Consider the following 15,295-nt stretch of genomic DNA (forward strand, 5'->3'; position numbering starts at 1 on the left):
GAAGGACAAGATCTGTAGATGTTCATCATACCAAAGTCACAAACCCAGCATTGCTCTGCACTGACTCATACTTGAACTGGCCTTACTCAGTACAGACAAAAGGTATCTGAAATTATTAAGGACATCATTCTCCATTACTAACAGCTTCACTATAATAAGCACAGAGGTTAATATGACAAGTTACAATCTGGTCATATATGCTCTGAGGAAAGAGCATGTCAACACTGAGTAAATAAGGGGGAAATGCTTTAAGGAACTAATACCTGCATACTGTTGATGCATTTAAAATGTGTGTGTGAACATATAAATATAATACATACACACCACACTTTTTCTGTTGTGATTTGTTGAAGTTTTGTGCAAATTTTTAAAGTATTAGTTAGTATTTTTTTTTAAATGAAGCATCATACAGAACCCATCTGATGTGACCTTGACCATGGAAAGATTGTTCAGCTAACAAGCAGAGGTGCTCAGAAAGGATGATGGGCATGCAGAGGCAGGTGGAACTTGCAAGCTCGAAGCAGTGGCCAGGGAGATGGATGGAGTTGGTGGTAAGGGTAGGAAGCTTGCAGTAAGGGCAGAAGATGAGGCTTAAGTCTTCAAAATGTAGGAGGCTATGGCTGAATCAATATTGTGCAGATCACAGCTGGAAATGATTAAATAAGTTCATCCATTTGTCTAGGAGAATGTATTGGCACTTCCTCAAAGTCCTGATTATCAAAGAATTCAATGCACAAGCCACAAGAAGACTTACCATCTTTGGGCCAGTTTATACCCTATACAGTCAACCTTTCATACTACACCATCTGACATAGGTCTCACAAAAGTGTTTTCATGCTATCAGTATTTGTCATGATTAATGAGTTTCAAAATAATGGAAATCTTGCGTTTCCTGAACAAGTTTCTCATCCATTTGTATACTGTTAACCTTAAGTAGACATCGCAAGGTACGTTCATTTGGAAGCTCCCTTCATCACCCAATTTACTCTTTTGATGCTTTGCCTTTCCTCTTCAAAGGGAGAAGCTTCTATTAGAGGAATGGTTCTACAGGCAGCACTATTAGTTTTTCAGGTCCTCTGAACAATATCATGTACATGAATTTTGGGCAGACTATTTGACCACATGATCTGTTGAGCCTGATTCTACTCTTTCCTGCATGCATTCAAGTAAGGGTCCTTTCAAGGAATGCTGATTGAAAATTTGGCTCCCACCACGTCCCAGATCAGATCAGCTAATTCATGGCAGACCATGAACAAAACTTTGCACTTTCTAGTCCTGTAAGACTCTGTGTAAAATACCATGTGCTTACTAAACTACTGCAAGATGGGAGAGAAGAAATAAAGAATTTTACCCTGACATTGCTGAAAAAAACTAGGTTAAAAGAAGTTGGCTGATACATCTGGCTGGATTCCATATAAACTGATGTCTAGGTCTGAACTTATTGAAACTTTCAGGTACAACTTCTACATTATGTGGGTTTCCTCCACTTCCTTATATTTCAGGTTTTGATGGGAAAATGGCCATTTCTACAAATGATGTACAGTATTTGAAATTACATTAAATCCAGCTAATCATGTGCTTCCTGCTTGGTCTGCACCAAACACGTACAACCAATTATTTAAAATTTAGAATGCCATTTGAAGGGCTCATTTTAAAATGGCTGGCTATAATCGTATCTAGGATAAAAGGTAGCTAGTTTCACCTATACACACATTTTTCTTAAGCCTGACAAATAGATTGTAAACCAAAGTAAATCTAAACATGCGGTTGGAACAAAAACACTGATTATCTCATTATAAAGCAATAGGCATCAGTAGTATTATGTACATCTCACCATGATCTGGTCCATTCATTTTCAAGCCCTATCTATAATTATCAAGGTGCAGCATACCCCCAATTATTAAATTTATGTTCTCCTGACTCACCATGGTGCATAGAACTCCACTAGCCAGAGTTCATCACTTTGAACGACTTCCCTGTTGAAGTTACTTTGGGACAGTTCCACAACATCATCACTTGCTGAGTAGAGAGCATTGACAGTGATCAGCAAAGACCCAAAGACACCTGCAAAGCAAAACAGGAATTCGTTATTAGATTCTGAAACAATCTTTGCACTTTATTGCAAATGTAGGTGGACCAAACTATGCACCCACAAAGCTTTTTAAAAAACTGGGCAGACCTAGCCATTTTAAAACAATATTTAAGCGCAAAGACTCAATTCTTGCATATAGCAATAATTTAGCTAACTCTAATGAAATAAGCACATCTAAAGCAAAACTGGAAGCAGTTTAAGACATTTTAAAGTTTCTTATTCAAAAATTGTATCAAATTCCTCGTGTGACCCTCATTATCTGGGTGCGTGTATCTAAGATTGTGTAGTGCAAAGTTAGTACTTATTTAGTAATAACAATGCACACTTAGTCTCTCTGTGCAGTCATTTCAAATGCTTAGAACCCATTGACAGACCAATAAAGCCCCAACAGTATTAATTAGCATTCCACTGTTTATGTATCTATAATGGTAGAGAACATTGGTGAGACCACACATACGAACATACAAGTTAAGAGAAGTAGGCCATTCGGCCACTCTAGCCTTCTCCGCCATTCAATGAGATTATGGCTGATCTGTTTATCGAATTCAGCACTCCCATCTACCCCCAATAAACTGGTTCCCTTGCCTAACAAGAATCTATCTACCTCGCCTTAAAAATATTCAATGACCCTGCCTCCACCACCTTCTGAGGCACAGAGCTCCAAAGTCGCACAACCCGCTCACAAAAAATGTTCTCTTCATCTCTGTCCTAAAACGGCGACACCTAATTTTAAAACAATGCCCCTTAGTTCTGGATTCACCCACAGGAGGAAACATCCTTTCACATCTACCTTATCAAGACTGTTCAGGATCTTATAAACTCCAATCATGTCTCCCCTCACTCTTCTAAACTCCAGTGAATACCTACAGTCGTGTGCACAGTTTTAGTCTCCTTATTTAAGGAGAGATATACTTGCAATAGAGGCAGTTCAGAGAAGGTTCACTAGGTTGATTTCTAGGATGAGGAAAGGTTGAGCAGCTTGGGCTTAGTTTAGAAGAATGTGAGGTGATCTTATTGAAACATGAGATTCTGAAGGGGCTTGACAGCGTAGATCCAGAGAGGTTCTAAATTCCCCAGGAGTTGAAACAAGGGAACAGTTTCAGTTGAGGAATTTCTTCTCTGAGGGTCATGAATCTTTGGAATTCTCTACCCCTGGGAGCTGTGGAAGCTGCATAGCCAATGGTCATGGGGAACAGGCACGAAAGTGGTGAATCCACCATGATTGTATTGAATGGCGGAACAGACTCAAGGGCCATGTAATCTACTCTTTTTTTTAAAAAAAATATTCTTATATGCCTGTTGCATTTTCTCGTCTTACAAAGAAGTGCATTTTTTGAAGCAAGAACTCAAGATGCAGTCATGCTAATGCACTGGCATTACTACAAAGCAGTTTCTATTTTCAGTAACAAAAAAGTACTCAGGATCAGATTTCAGAGTACAAGAGGGAGGGATTCAAGGGCCACCCTATACCACTTGGATTTGACACCACAAAGTACAACTTTGGTTTGCCAGCAAACCAACTTAAATTGTATTCCAGGAGGACAATCTACAACATTATTTAAAGGCTTTGAGTGATGCCCCAACCAGAACATCAGAATATTTTTAAACTACCAGACAGCAGCAGAACTCTGCACTTGCATAAAGTTTTCCAACCAGAGTACTCTCTTCAACAGAAGTTGGATTCACGGCCGCACAATATTACACCAACTAACCCCAAATTGGAAACTACCATAAATCACGAAGGGCACAGCAATGCCCACAGTAGTCTCTGGTGTAGATTTAATTTCCTAGAATACCCATATTTCATAATCCACTCCAATATGTAAGTAGGGACACAAGTAAAACGAGTGTTGGGAAAACAAAAGATCATTTCAGTAAAGTTTTGATGTAATATATATCGTTCATCGCTTTTAAAATAAGTTGTTTTCATCTAGATAAAAAGGTCTCAGTAGGATTTCCTTGACATCCTATTCGAGTGAACTACCAGAGATCAGACTTTCATGGGTAACTAAGGTGAGAAGGAACAAGCAAGGATTCCAACCTGTCACTAAATATTTATGGAGAAAAAGCAAGACGAGTCCGCACTGCAGAGTGGAGAGGAATCAGCAGCGCTTTGTATGACTGTATTTGATGCTTTATAATGTTAAGAGCCGAGACATTAAACCCGCCGCTTGCTGCACCGGTTCGGGCTGCTATTGAACCGCACAGAGACTCACCGAGCACACGAAGCAGCTCCGTCTCCCCGCACCTGGGCTTCATACTAACCGCTGAGGCGTTTCAATTCAACTAGTTGCAAAAAGCGAGACCGTATTCTAGACCAAGGCCCTGTTTAGCGGCTGAACACTAACAAACAACCAGATTAACTCCAAAGCCCTGGTTACAGTGACAGTCAATCAGACACAACGCGGACCAGCTCGCTCCCATCCGCCCAACTGGCGCCGTGGCCGCCACTGATTGGCTGATTTCCCCTCGTGACCTCAGCGTGGGTTCAAACTGACGTGACCAATCCCGAGACGGACACGTGTCATCAGCACCGCTGCTAATGCGGGTCAGTGTCACCAGGGAGCTCACAGTACAGGGACATATAACCGGGTATACAGTCCACGCAACATTTATATGGAGCCTTCTCAGTGTTTCCAGAATTTTCAGTTTTTATTTCAGATTTCCAGCATCCGCAGTATTTTGCTTTTGTACACCTTGTGGTAGTTACTTGCACATCCTTATACCCTTTTCTCCTGAATTCCCTTATTGGATTTGCTAGAGAGTATCTTATACTTGTGACCTAAAAAACAGAAAATGCTGGAAATACTCAGCAGGTCAGGCAGCATCTGTGGAGGGAGAAGCAGAGTTAACGTTTCAGGTCAATGACCTTTGTCCAGAACTGGAAAAAGTCAGAGATGCAAATATATCTAAACAAGTACAAAGGCAGGGAAGAACAAAAGAGGAGGTCTGTGATGGGGTGATTGAATGACAGAAGGGTGATGATGAGTCAAGTAATGAAAGAAAACAAACTGGTATTTGTGTAGCACTGTTTACAGCCTCTTCGGCCTCCTTGTCTCGAGCGACAATGGGTAAGTGCCTGGAGGTGGTCAGTGGTTTGTGAAGCAGCTATAAAGGCCAATTCTAAAGTGACAAACTTTTCCACAGGTGCTGCAGATAAAATTGGTTGTCGGGGCTGTTACACAGTTGGCTCTCCCCTTGCGCTTCTGTCTTTTTTTCTGTCAACAGCTAAGTCTCTTCGACTCGCCACACTTTAGCCCCGCCTTTATGGCTGCCCGCCAGCCTCAGAGCATCCCAAAGCACTTTAAAGCCAATGAAGTACTTTTGAAGTGTAGTCACTGGTACAATGGAGGAAATACAACAGACAATTTGTGCATCGCAAGCTTCCACAAACAGCAATGTGATAATAACCAGATAATCTGTCATGAACAAAAGATGGATCTAGTGGAAAGTTTTAATGAAAGGTCACAGACCTGAAACAGTGATTATTTCTCTCTCCTCAGAGGCTGCCAGACCTGCTGAGTATTTCCGGTATTTTCTGTTTCTATTTTGGAATTCCAGTATCTGGAGTATTTTGCTTTTGTTTGGGTCTCGAGGAGCTGTAAATGGCAACAGTAGAACCATTACCAGCACCTGCTGTCTGAAAAATCAGATCAGTGTTATGATTTGAAATTGTTGAGTCCAGAAAGATGAGTTGCTATTCAAGTTTCATGTCAACAGTGTAGGCCAAGATTAGATTGGGATGGAACTCGATTTTTTTTTTAGATATCCAGCAAAAGTATTTGCTTTTGTGACATTTATGAACTCTAGTTTGGACACCCCCACAAATAGAAACATTTTCTCTACTTCTACCCTAACAAACTGTTACATAATCTTGAAGAACTTGGCCTTCAGATCCCAGCCTTCTCTTTTCTAAAGAGTCCAGCCTGTTCAGCCTTTCCCGATACATATATCCTCTCAGCTCTAGTAGAAGGAACTAATGTATGCTTTAAACCTAGGCCATAGATCACTACTGAAGAGGAACAAGTTTCTAAATAAGGGATGCTCTGGTTTAGCATGTGTTAATAGATAGGTAATTAAGCTCCATAGATATGCTTTTTTCTACCTTTACCCTCAGTTCCTTAAAAGGTACCAATTGCTTGTGTATGATTTAATGAGTGTTGACAACACATCCTTCCTAATTCCTTACCCAACTAACCATTCTTCATATGTAGGCTTACTCAATAGTATAGGACCTGGTGCCAGATCTGTGTGCCACAAGAGAGAAGGTCATGGATGATAAAATCACTTACAGTTCAAGCAGAACCATGTGTAAACATAATGATTTTCTGATAAACGTTTCCATGGAGCAGGATTCTAAATCATTCCAAACATCACAGGTTTAACTCTTGGGAACACTCAGTGCACTACTTAGTCTTGACAATCATGAAACTATCAGGACACTAGAAATCGAAGCTCATACTCTTGTTATTGCCTTGCTAGTGCTTCCCTTTTTAAAAAATCTTTCAAGGGATGTGGGCGTTGCTGGCTAGGCCAAAATTTATCGCCCATCCCTAATTGGTGGTGGTGAACTGCCTCTTGAACTGCTGCAGGAAGGCAAATGGTATATTGGCCTTCATTGCAAGGGAATTTGAGTACAGGAATAAAGATATCTTGTTGCAATTGTATAGAGCCTTGGTGAGACCGCATCTGGAGTATTGTGTACACTTTTGGTCTCCTTATCTAAGGAAGGATGTACTTGACAAAGAGGGAGTGCAACAGAGGTTCACCAGGCTACTTCCCTGGGATGGCGGGAATGTCGTAAAGGGAGAGATTGCACAAACTGGGCCTGTATTCTCCAGAGTTTTGAAGAATGAGGGGTGATCTCATTGAAACTTACAAAATTCTTACAGGGCATGACAGGGTAGCTGTGGATAGGATGTTTCCTCTGGCTAATGAGTCTAAAACCAGTGGACACAGTCTCAGAATAAGGGGCAGGCCATTTAAGACTGAGATGAGGAGGAATTTCTTGAAACAGAGGGTGGTGAATCTTTGGAATTTTCTACCCTAGGGCTGTGGAAGCTCAATTATTGAGCACGTTCAAGACAGAAATTGATAAGATTTCTAGATACTAATGACATCAAGGTACAGGGGGATAGTGGGGAAAAATGGCATAGAGGTAGATGATCAGCTTGAATGGCAGATGGGCTGAATGGCCTACTCCTGCTCCTATTTCCTATATTCCTATATGGTGTATGTGCACCCACAGTGCTGTTAGGAAGGGAGTTCCAGGATTTTGACCCAGTGACAGTGAAGGAACGGCGATATAGTTCCAAGTCAGGATGGTGTGTGGCTTGGAGGGGAACTTGCATGTGGTGGTGTACCCATGCATCTGCTGCCCTTGTCCTTCTAGGTGGTAGAGGTCATGGGTTTGGAACGTGCTGTCGAAGGAGCCTTGGTGCGTTGCTGCAGTGCATCTTGTAGATGGTAAACGCTGCTGCCACTGTGCGTCAGTGGTGGATGAGGTACCAATCAAGCGGGTTGCTTTGTCCTGGATGGTGTCGAGCTTGTTGAGCATTGTTGGAGCTGCACTCATCATTGTTGGAGCTGTATTCCATCACACTCCTGACTTGGTCCTCGTTGATGGTGGACAGGCTTTGGGGAGTCGGGAGAATTCCCGGCCTCTAACCTGCTCTTGTAGCCACAGTACTTATATAGCTGGTCCAGTTCAGTTTCTGGTCAATGGTAACCCCCACGATGTTGATAGTGGGGGATTCAGCGATGGTAATGCCATTGAATGTCAAGGGGAGATGGTTGGATTGTCTCTTTTTTGAGATGGTCATTGCCTGGCATGTGTGTGGCGCGAATATAACTTGCCACTTATCAGCCCAAGCCTAAATGTGGTCCGGGTCTTGCATACGGACACAAGACTGCTTCAGTAGCTGAAAGAAAATGGTACATTCAGCAAAGAATAGTTGGCAGGACAGAAGATTGGACAGAATATATAAAACAGCAAAGAATGACGAAAAAAATAATGAGTGAGAAATTAAGAGTACAAGAGAAAACTAGCTAGAAATATAAAAACAGATTGTAAGAGTTTCTACAGGTATTTAAAAAGGAAAAGCGTAAGTAAAGTGAGTGTTGGTCCTCTAGAAAGTGAGTCTGGGGAATTCATATGGAAAATAAGGAAATGGTGGATGAAATGGACAGATTTTTTGCACCTGTCTTCACTGTAGAGGATACAAGTAACATCCCAGAAATAATTGTGAATCAAGAGTTGAAAGAGAGGGAGGAACTTCAAACAATTACCATCATCAGGGAAAGGGTACTGACAAAATTATTAGAACTAGAGGCTAACAAGTCCCCAAGTCCTGATGGACTTCATCCTAGGGTCTTAAAAGAAGTGACTACTGAGATAGTGGATGCATTGGTTTTAACTTTCCAAAATTCTCTAAATTCTGGAAAGGTCCCATCAGATTGGAAGACAGCAAATGTAACTCCGCTATTCAAGAAAGGAGGAAGACAGAAAGAAGGAAACTCCAGGCCAGTTAGCTGAACATCTGTCATAGGGAAAATGCTGGAATCTATTATTAAAGAAGTTATAGCAGGTCATTTAGAAAATCTCAATTCAATCAGGCAGAGTCAACAAGCTTTTGTGAAGGGGAAATCGTGTTTGACTAATTTATTAGAGTTCTTTGAGGAAGTAACAAGCAACGTGGATAAAGGGGAACCTGTGGATGGGGTGTACCTGGATTTCCAGAAGGTATTTGACAAGGTGCCACATCAAAGGTTACTGAACAAAATAAGAGCCCATTGTATAGGTGGTAACATATTAGCATGGAAGGAGGATTGGTTAACTAACAGGAAACAGAGAGTTGGCATAAATGGGTCGTTTTCAGATTGGCAAGCTGTAATTCGTGGAGTGCCACAGGGATCAGTGCTGGGGCTTCAACTATTTACAATCTATATCAATGACTTGGATGAAGGGACAGAATGTATAGTTGCTAAATTTGCTGAAGATACAAAGATTGGTAGGAGAGTAAGTTGTGAGGAGGACATAAGGAGTCTACAAAGGGATATAGATGGTTAAGTGAGAGGGCAAAGATTTGGCAGATGGAGTATAATGTGGGAAAGTGTGAATTTGTCCACTTTGGCCAGAAAAAAAGAAAAGCAACATATTATTTAAATGGAGAGAGATTGCAGAACTCAGATGCAGAGGGATCTGGATGTCCTAGTACAGGAAACACAAAATGTTAGTATGCAAGTACAGCAAGTGATTAAGAAGGAAAATGTAATGTTGTCGTTTATTGCAAGGGGAATGGACTATAAGAGATTTTTGCTACAGTTGTACAGGGTGAGACCACATCTAGAGTACTGTGTACAGTTTTGGTCTCCTTACTTAAGGTTATAATTGCATTGGAAGCTGTTCAGAGAAGGTTCACTTGACTGATTCCTGGGATGAGAGAGTTATCCTAGAGGAAAGGTTGGGTCTGTATTCATTGGAGTTTAGAAGGATGAGAGGTGATCTTACTGAAGCATATAGATCATGAGGGGACTTGACAGGGTGGATGTTGAAAGGATACTTCCATTATGGGCGAGACTAGAACTAGGGGACACAGTTTAAAAATAAGGGATCTCCCATTTAAGACAGAGATGAGGAATTTTTTTTCTCTCAGAGGGTTGTGAGTCTGTGGAACTCTCTTCCCCGGAGAGCAGTGAAGGCAGGGTCATTGAATGTTTTTAAGCCAGAGGTAGATAGAATCTTGACAGAAAAAGGGTATTGGGTGTTAATCTGTTAATTGTGTATAAATTGTTTGATTATATGCAGATGGAGTTGTTAATTGGGGTCTTACTTGAGCACTTATAAGCAGACACTCACTGAGACTGGTGGGGGGCTTTGAGTGAGGAGTTATATGTTTATAATCCTTTTAGTCTGCACAATAAATGTGAAACTGAGTAAAGACAGGCTCCAGCATTATCCTTTCATAACAAGCTTTCTGAGGTTTAACATCAGGGGTAGGCAGGAAAGTGGAATTGTGCCCACAAACAGATGTCATGATATTATAGAATGGCGGAGCAGACTCGAGGGACTGGAGAGTCAACTCCTGCTCCTACTTCGTATGAGTCGCGAATAGTGCTGAACATTGTGCAATCATCATCTTTTGGATCGAATCTGCTCCCATTCTGATCATTGTCACCACATTTAGTTGAGTTCACAAAAGCAAAGTATTGTGGATGCTGGAAATCCGAAACAAGAATAGAAAATGCTGGAAATACTCAGCAAGTCAGGCAGCATCTGTGGAGAAAAAAAGCAGAGTTAATGTTTCTGGTTGATGACAGTTCATCAGAACTTAGTTGAGTTTCTTCACTTGATGCTGCTACCTCTGTGATCTTCTCTGCCATCTGTGCTCTCAAGTTGCTGTTTGTTATGTTGGTTGCAGTGTTTTGAATTACATCTGAACTTGCAGTATTAGTGAAGGCTACTGCCTGACCTGTGATAAAGAAGGCTACTTCCTTACCAGTCTGAATCTACCAATGAGAGAGCAACAGCCTTTTCCAATCCATATTTATAAACATTTTACATTTGGTTGTAATTTACTTAGGTCAGCTGTTCAATGCACTGTCATACAATCATCCAGCATTCTGACTTCTGAGAATGGGTTTCACAATAAATTCCAACTATGGACATTTAGCTTCAATGTACTATTTTCATTCTATTGTAAGCTCTAAAATTTTCAACAGAATTGAATTTCAGACTGCCGCCAGAAAAGGAAAATAGAACATTGAGTAAGGCCACTTTACACCATGTGAATTTGCTCTGTAAAGAGCAGTTTCCTTGAAAAAGGAGTTCTTAGAAGAACTGGCAGGTCTCAACATTTTGGGCAGCGTACTGAATTCTTTACTGTGAATAACAGCCACTCAGATAGGAAAGGGGTCTGATGAGGCGCCGCTATGCTGAAATGTGCCTTTCATATTATCATGGAATGAGGTGATGATACTTAGTAGCTTTGGTGGACATCCGATCTTTTCTAGTAGTCTGAAGAGACGACGTCTGCTGACGAGGTCAAAGGCTTTGGTGAGATCAATGAAAGCAACGTAGAGGGGCATCTGTTGTTCGCGGCATTTCTCCTGTAGCTGACGAAGGGAGAACAGCACGTCAATGGTCGATCTCTTTGCTCGAAAGCCACACTGTGCCTCAGGGTAGATATGCTCGGCCAAATTCTGGAGCCTGTTTAAAGCGACTCGAGCGAAGACTTTCCCCACTATGCTGAGCAGGGAGATTCCACGGTAGTTGTTGCAGTCACTCCGGTCACCTTTGTTTTTATAGAGGGTGATGATATTGGCATCGCGCATGTCCTGTGGTACTGCTCCCACGTCCCAGCACAGGCAAAGCAGTTCGTAGAGTGCTGAGAGTATAGCAGGCTTAGCACTCTTGATTATTTCAGGCGTAATGCCGTCCTTGCCAGGGGCTTTTCCGCTGGCTAGAGAATCAATGGCATCACTGAGTTCCGATTTTGTTGGCTGTACGTCCAGCTCATCCATGACTGGTAGAGGCTGGGCTGCATTGAGGGCGGTCTCAGTGACAACATTTTCCCTGGAGTACTGTTCTAGGTAGTGCTCAACCCAGCGGTCCATTTGCTTGCGTTGGTCAGGATTGTGTCCCCTGATTTAGATTTGAGGGGGGGTTATCTTCTTGATGGTTGGCCCAAAAGCTCTCTTAATGCCATCATACGTTCCTCTGATGTTTCCGGTGTGTGAGGCCAGCTGAATATGACTGCATAGGTGTTGCCAGTAGTCATTTGCGCAGCGCCTGGCTGTTCTTTGTGCAGTGCTTCTGGCTGTTTTAAGTGCTACGGATGTTAACTCGCTGGGGGCTTTCTTGTAGTTCAACAATGCAATGCGCTTAGCGGCTATGACAGGTTCCAGCTCTTCAAAATGAGATTGAAACCAGTCTGCATTCCGCTTCACACGTTTGCCATGGCTGACTCATAGATGGCGTCTCTGATGTGGGCCCACTTGGTCTCTGCATCCCCTGTGGGAGCGTTTTGAAGGGCTTTTTCAAGTGAATTTAGAAATTTTTGTAACAGCTGTGGATAAGAAATTCTACTCGTGTTGATGCGCCGGTGGCCCTTCTGCTTGGAGTGATGCAGCTTCTTTGGTTTGAGTCTAACTTTGCTGCACATCAAGGAGACGTCGGTGTCGCAGTCCGCACTGTGGAAGCTGCGTGTGATTTGAACACTGTTTAAGGAGGCTTGCCTTATGACGATGAGGTCCAGCTGGTGCCAAAAACGTGATCTTGGGTGCCTCCAAGAAACCTGGTGACAGGGTTTAGTATGAAAGAATGAGTTGGTGATGCAGAGGTCATGATAGGTACACAACTCAAGCAGTCTCTGTCCATTCTCATTCATCCTTCCAACACCATAGCGCCCAAGGCAGGAGGGCCATGAGTCATGGTTGGCCCCAACCCTGGCATTAAGGTCCCCCAGCAGGAACAGGTGTTCGGTATTGGGGATGCTACTAATGATATTATGGAGTTCCTCATAGAACTGGTCTTTATCTTCAGGTGCGGAGCAGAGTGTTGGAGCATAGATGCTGAGTAGGTGTACTGGACCAGAGCCGGTGAGCAGTCAGATGGACAGTATGCATTCTGAGCCATTTGAGGGTGGCTCTATCATGCTGAGCAAAGAGTTTCTGATGGCGAAGCCCACTCCATGCTGTCTTGGTTCTTCAGGATCCCTACCCTGCCAGAAGAAGGTGTAGTCTTGCTCTGTTAGAGATCCGCTCGCAGGGAGGCGTGTCTCCTGAAGTGCTGCAATGTCCACATTGAGTCGACTGAGCTCGTTGTTAATGATGGCGGTCTTCCGAAAATCGTTGATTTGTGTAAGGTCTTCCATCAGGCCAGGACACATAGTTCTGACGTTCCAGCTTGCAAAACGAAGGGCTGGTACCTTCTTTCCTTTTTTCGTGCTGTTTGGTGCGGTGTTGTAGTCCGCTTTTTGGGCAATGGCCCTGAGCTCCAAGCACCCATTGAAGCAGGTGTTCTCGCACCCACATTGTTTGGGATTTTCTTCTCCCTGCTGCTCTCACACGTGTTCAAGTCTTCAGAAAAAGGAATTTTCCTCCACACAAGATCAGGCGGCAGGTTGTTCAACCTTGCCAGCCTAAGAGCGAAGACCAAAGTACGGAAAGTCCTCATCAGGGAACTCCTGTTTGCTGACGATGCTGCATTAACATCTCACACTGAAGAGTGTCTGCAGAGTCTCATCGACAGGTTTGTGGCTGCCTGCAACAAATTTGGCCTAACCATCAGCCTCAAGAAAACGAACATCATGGGACAGGACATCAGAAATGCTCCATTAAACAGTATCGGCGACCACGCTCTGGAAGTGGTTCAAGAGTTCACCTACCTAGGCTCAACTATCACCAGTAACCTGTCTCTCGATGCTGAAATCAACAAGCGTATGGGAAAGGCTTCCACTGCTATGGCCAGACTGGCCAAGAGAGTGTGGGAAAATGGCGCACTGACACGGAACACAAACGTCCGAGTGTATCAAGCCTGTGTCCTCAGTACCTTGCTCTACGGCAGCGAGGCCTGGACAACGTATGTCAGCCAAGAGCGGCGTCTCAATTCATTCCATCTTCGCTGCCTCCGGAGAATCCTTGGCTTCAGGTGGCAGGACCGCATCTCCAACACAGAAGTCCTCGAGGCGGCCAACATCCCCAGCTTATACACACTACTGAGTCAGCGGCGCTTGAGATGGCTTGGCCACGTGAGCCGAATGGAAGATGGCAGGATCCCCAAGGACACATTGTACAGCGAGCTCGCCACTGGTATTAGACCCACCGGCCGTCCATGTCTCCGCTTTAAAGACGTCTGCAAATGCAACATGAAGTCCTGTGACATTGATCGCAAGTCGTGGGAGTCAGTTGCCAGCGATCGCCAGAGCTGGCGGCAGCCATAAAGGCGGGGCTAAAGTGTGGCGAGTTGAAAAGACTTAGCAGTTGGCAGGAAAAAAGACAGAAGCGCAAGGGGAGAGCAAACTGCGTAACAGCCTCGACAACCAATTTTATTTGCAGCGCCTGTGGAAGAGTCTGTCACTCTAGTATTGGCCTTTATAGCCACTCCAGGCACTGCTCCACAACCCACTGACCACCTCCAGGCGCTTACCCATTGTCTCTTGAGACAAGGAGGCCAAAGAAGAATAACAGCAAATTAAGTATGAAAACAATTCAGTGTTTAAGTAAAATACTAAAGAATAAAGTTCAACACTTCTAATTAGTCACTATGTTTTAGAAGTGTATCCCAACATAGAAAACTAATTCAGACGGGATTTGCAATCTCTCGTTAATCCTTTAAAAATTGTTGGTTTCTCCTTCATGTCTTTGCCTGTGCTCTATGAAGGGTGTTGAGTCTGCCTGATCAGAATCCTGGCAGTTTCACCAGATAGCCCCTATTCTCCAGCCACCTCAACCACTCAAACAGCCTTTGCTTAATTTTTATAATTAAAAAATGAAAGTGTTTAAAAATGGAAAATTCATATTTCTTTATTGCCCCTGGGATTTTCAACCAGGTTGCTTGGGCAGTGGCTAAAAGATTTAATCTATAATTCCTGAAAACTCGAAGAGATGATTAACCCCATCACACAGCCCAAAGTTTCGCACGACAAAAAAATAGTGAGAGGGTATTTACTGCGGCCCGACAGTGAGTTAGCAGTTACCATAATAGAGAACTACACTGAATATTCTGCAAGGAGTTAAAATCAAGCAACTTACAAAGCAATGTCTGGGAGTTGTATGCATAAGTAGCGAACATTTGGTGCAGGGAACCTTGGCGCTCGCTTTCAACGCAATTTCCTCTTGCTGCAAAAACAAGCGCCAAATGGGAATGACATTGACGGCGCGCGAGTGACCAACCGACAGCGCTGCTCGTGCCGCCCATCGCGTGCGAAGCCAGGAGGAAGCGCTGTGACCTGAGCGCTAGTTTGCTGTCTGTTGAAAAGCTCACCTAACGTGAAATTAAACATGAGTCCGGGAGTTGACGAGGAACTAAAGGTGAAACATGTCCAGCGGGGGATCAGGGCCATTCTGCTGGGGCCCCCCGGGGCAGGGAAAGGCACACAGGTGAGTGAGATTGGAGGGGGTTGAGGGAGGGAGTGGGAGAGAGAGAGAGACAGTGTATGTGTGCGAGCGAGATGGGAGAGTGTGAGAGGGGGAGGGAGGGAA

The 15,295-nt window shown here is 43.4% G+C and overlaps 2 protein-coding genes across 4 annotated transcripts in view; one reads left to right on the plus strand and one right to left on the minus strand.

Moving 5' to 3' along the window:
• pdia6 (protein disulfide isomerase family A, member 6) overlaps positions 1-15,022 on the minus strand; it is a 29,389-nt gene extending 14,367 nt beyond the window's left edge. Inside the window, exons 1-2 of one of the 2 annotated variants that reach the window (XM_068011398.1) lie at positions 14,846-15,022; positions 1,926-2,064 (exon numbers count right to left, since the gene is read on the minus strand). In XM_068011398.1, the coding sequence (XP_067867499.1) occupies positions 1,926-2,064; positions 14,846-15,011 (305 nt within the window). In that variant the 5' untranslated portion in view covers positions 15,012-15,022. Of the gene's footprint in view, positions 1-1,925; positions 2,065-4,308; positions 4,537-14,845 lie in introns of those variants that run through there. The other variant, XM_068011399.1, reaches the window with a different exon arrangement.
• The window catches only part of ak2 (adenylate kinase 2), a 55,649-nt gene continuing 55,296 nt past the window's right edge, over positions 14,943-15,295 (plus strand). The window contains exon 1 of one of the 2 annotated variants that reach the window (XM_068011400.1): positions 14,943-15,193. In XM_068011400.1, the coding sequence (XP_067867501.1) occupies positions 15,095-15,193 (99 nt within the window). In that variant the 5' untranslated portion in view covers positions 14,943-15,094. The remainder of the gene's footprint in view (positions 15,194-15,295) is intronic. The other variant, XM_068011401.1, reaches the window with a different exon arrangement.

The sequence above is a fragment of the Heterodontus francisci genome, chromosome 31 (genome assembly GCF_036365525.1).
Source record: "Heterodontus francisci isolate sHetFra1 chromosome 31, sHetFra1.hap1, whole genome shotgun sequence".
NCBI classification, from domain to species: Eukaryota; Metazoa; Chordata; class Chondrichthyes; order Heterodontiformes; family Heterodontidae; genus Heterodontus; species Heterodontus francisci.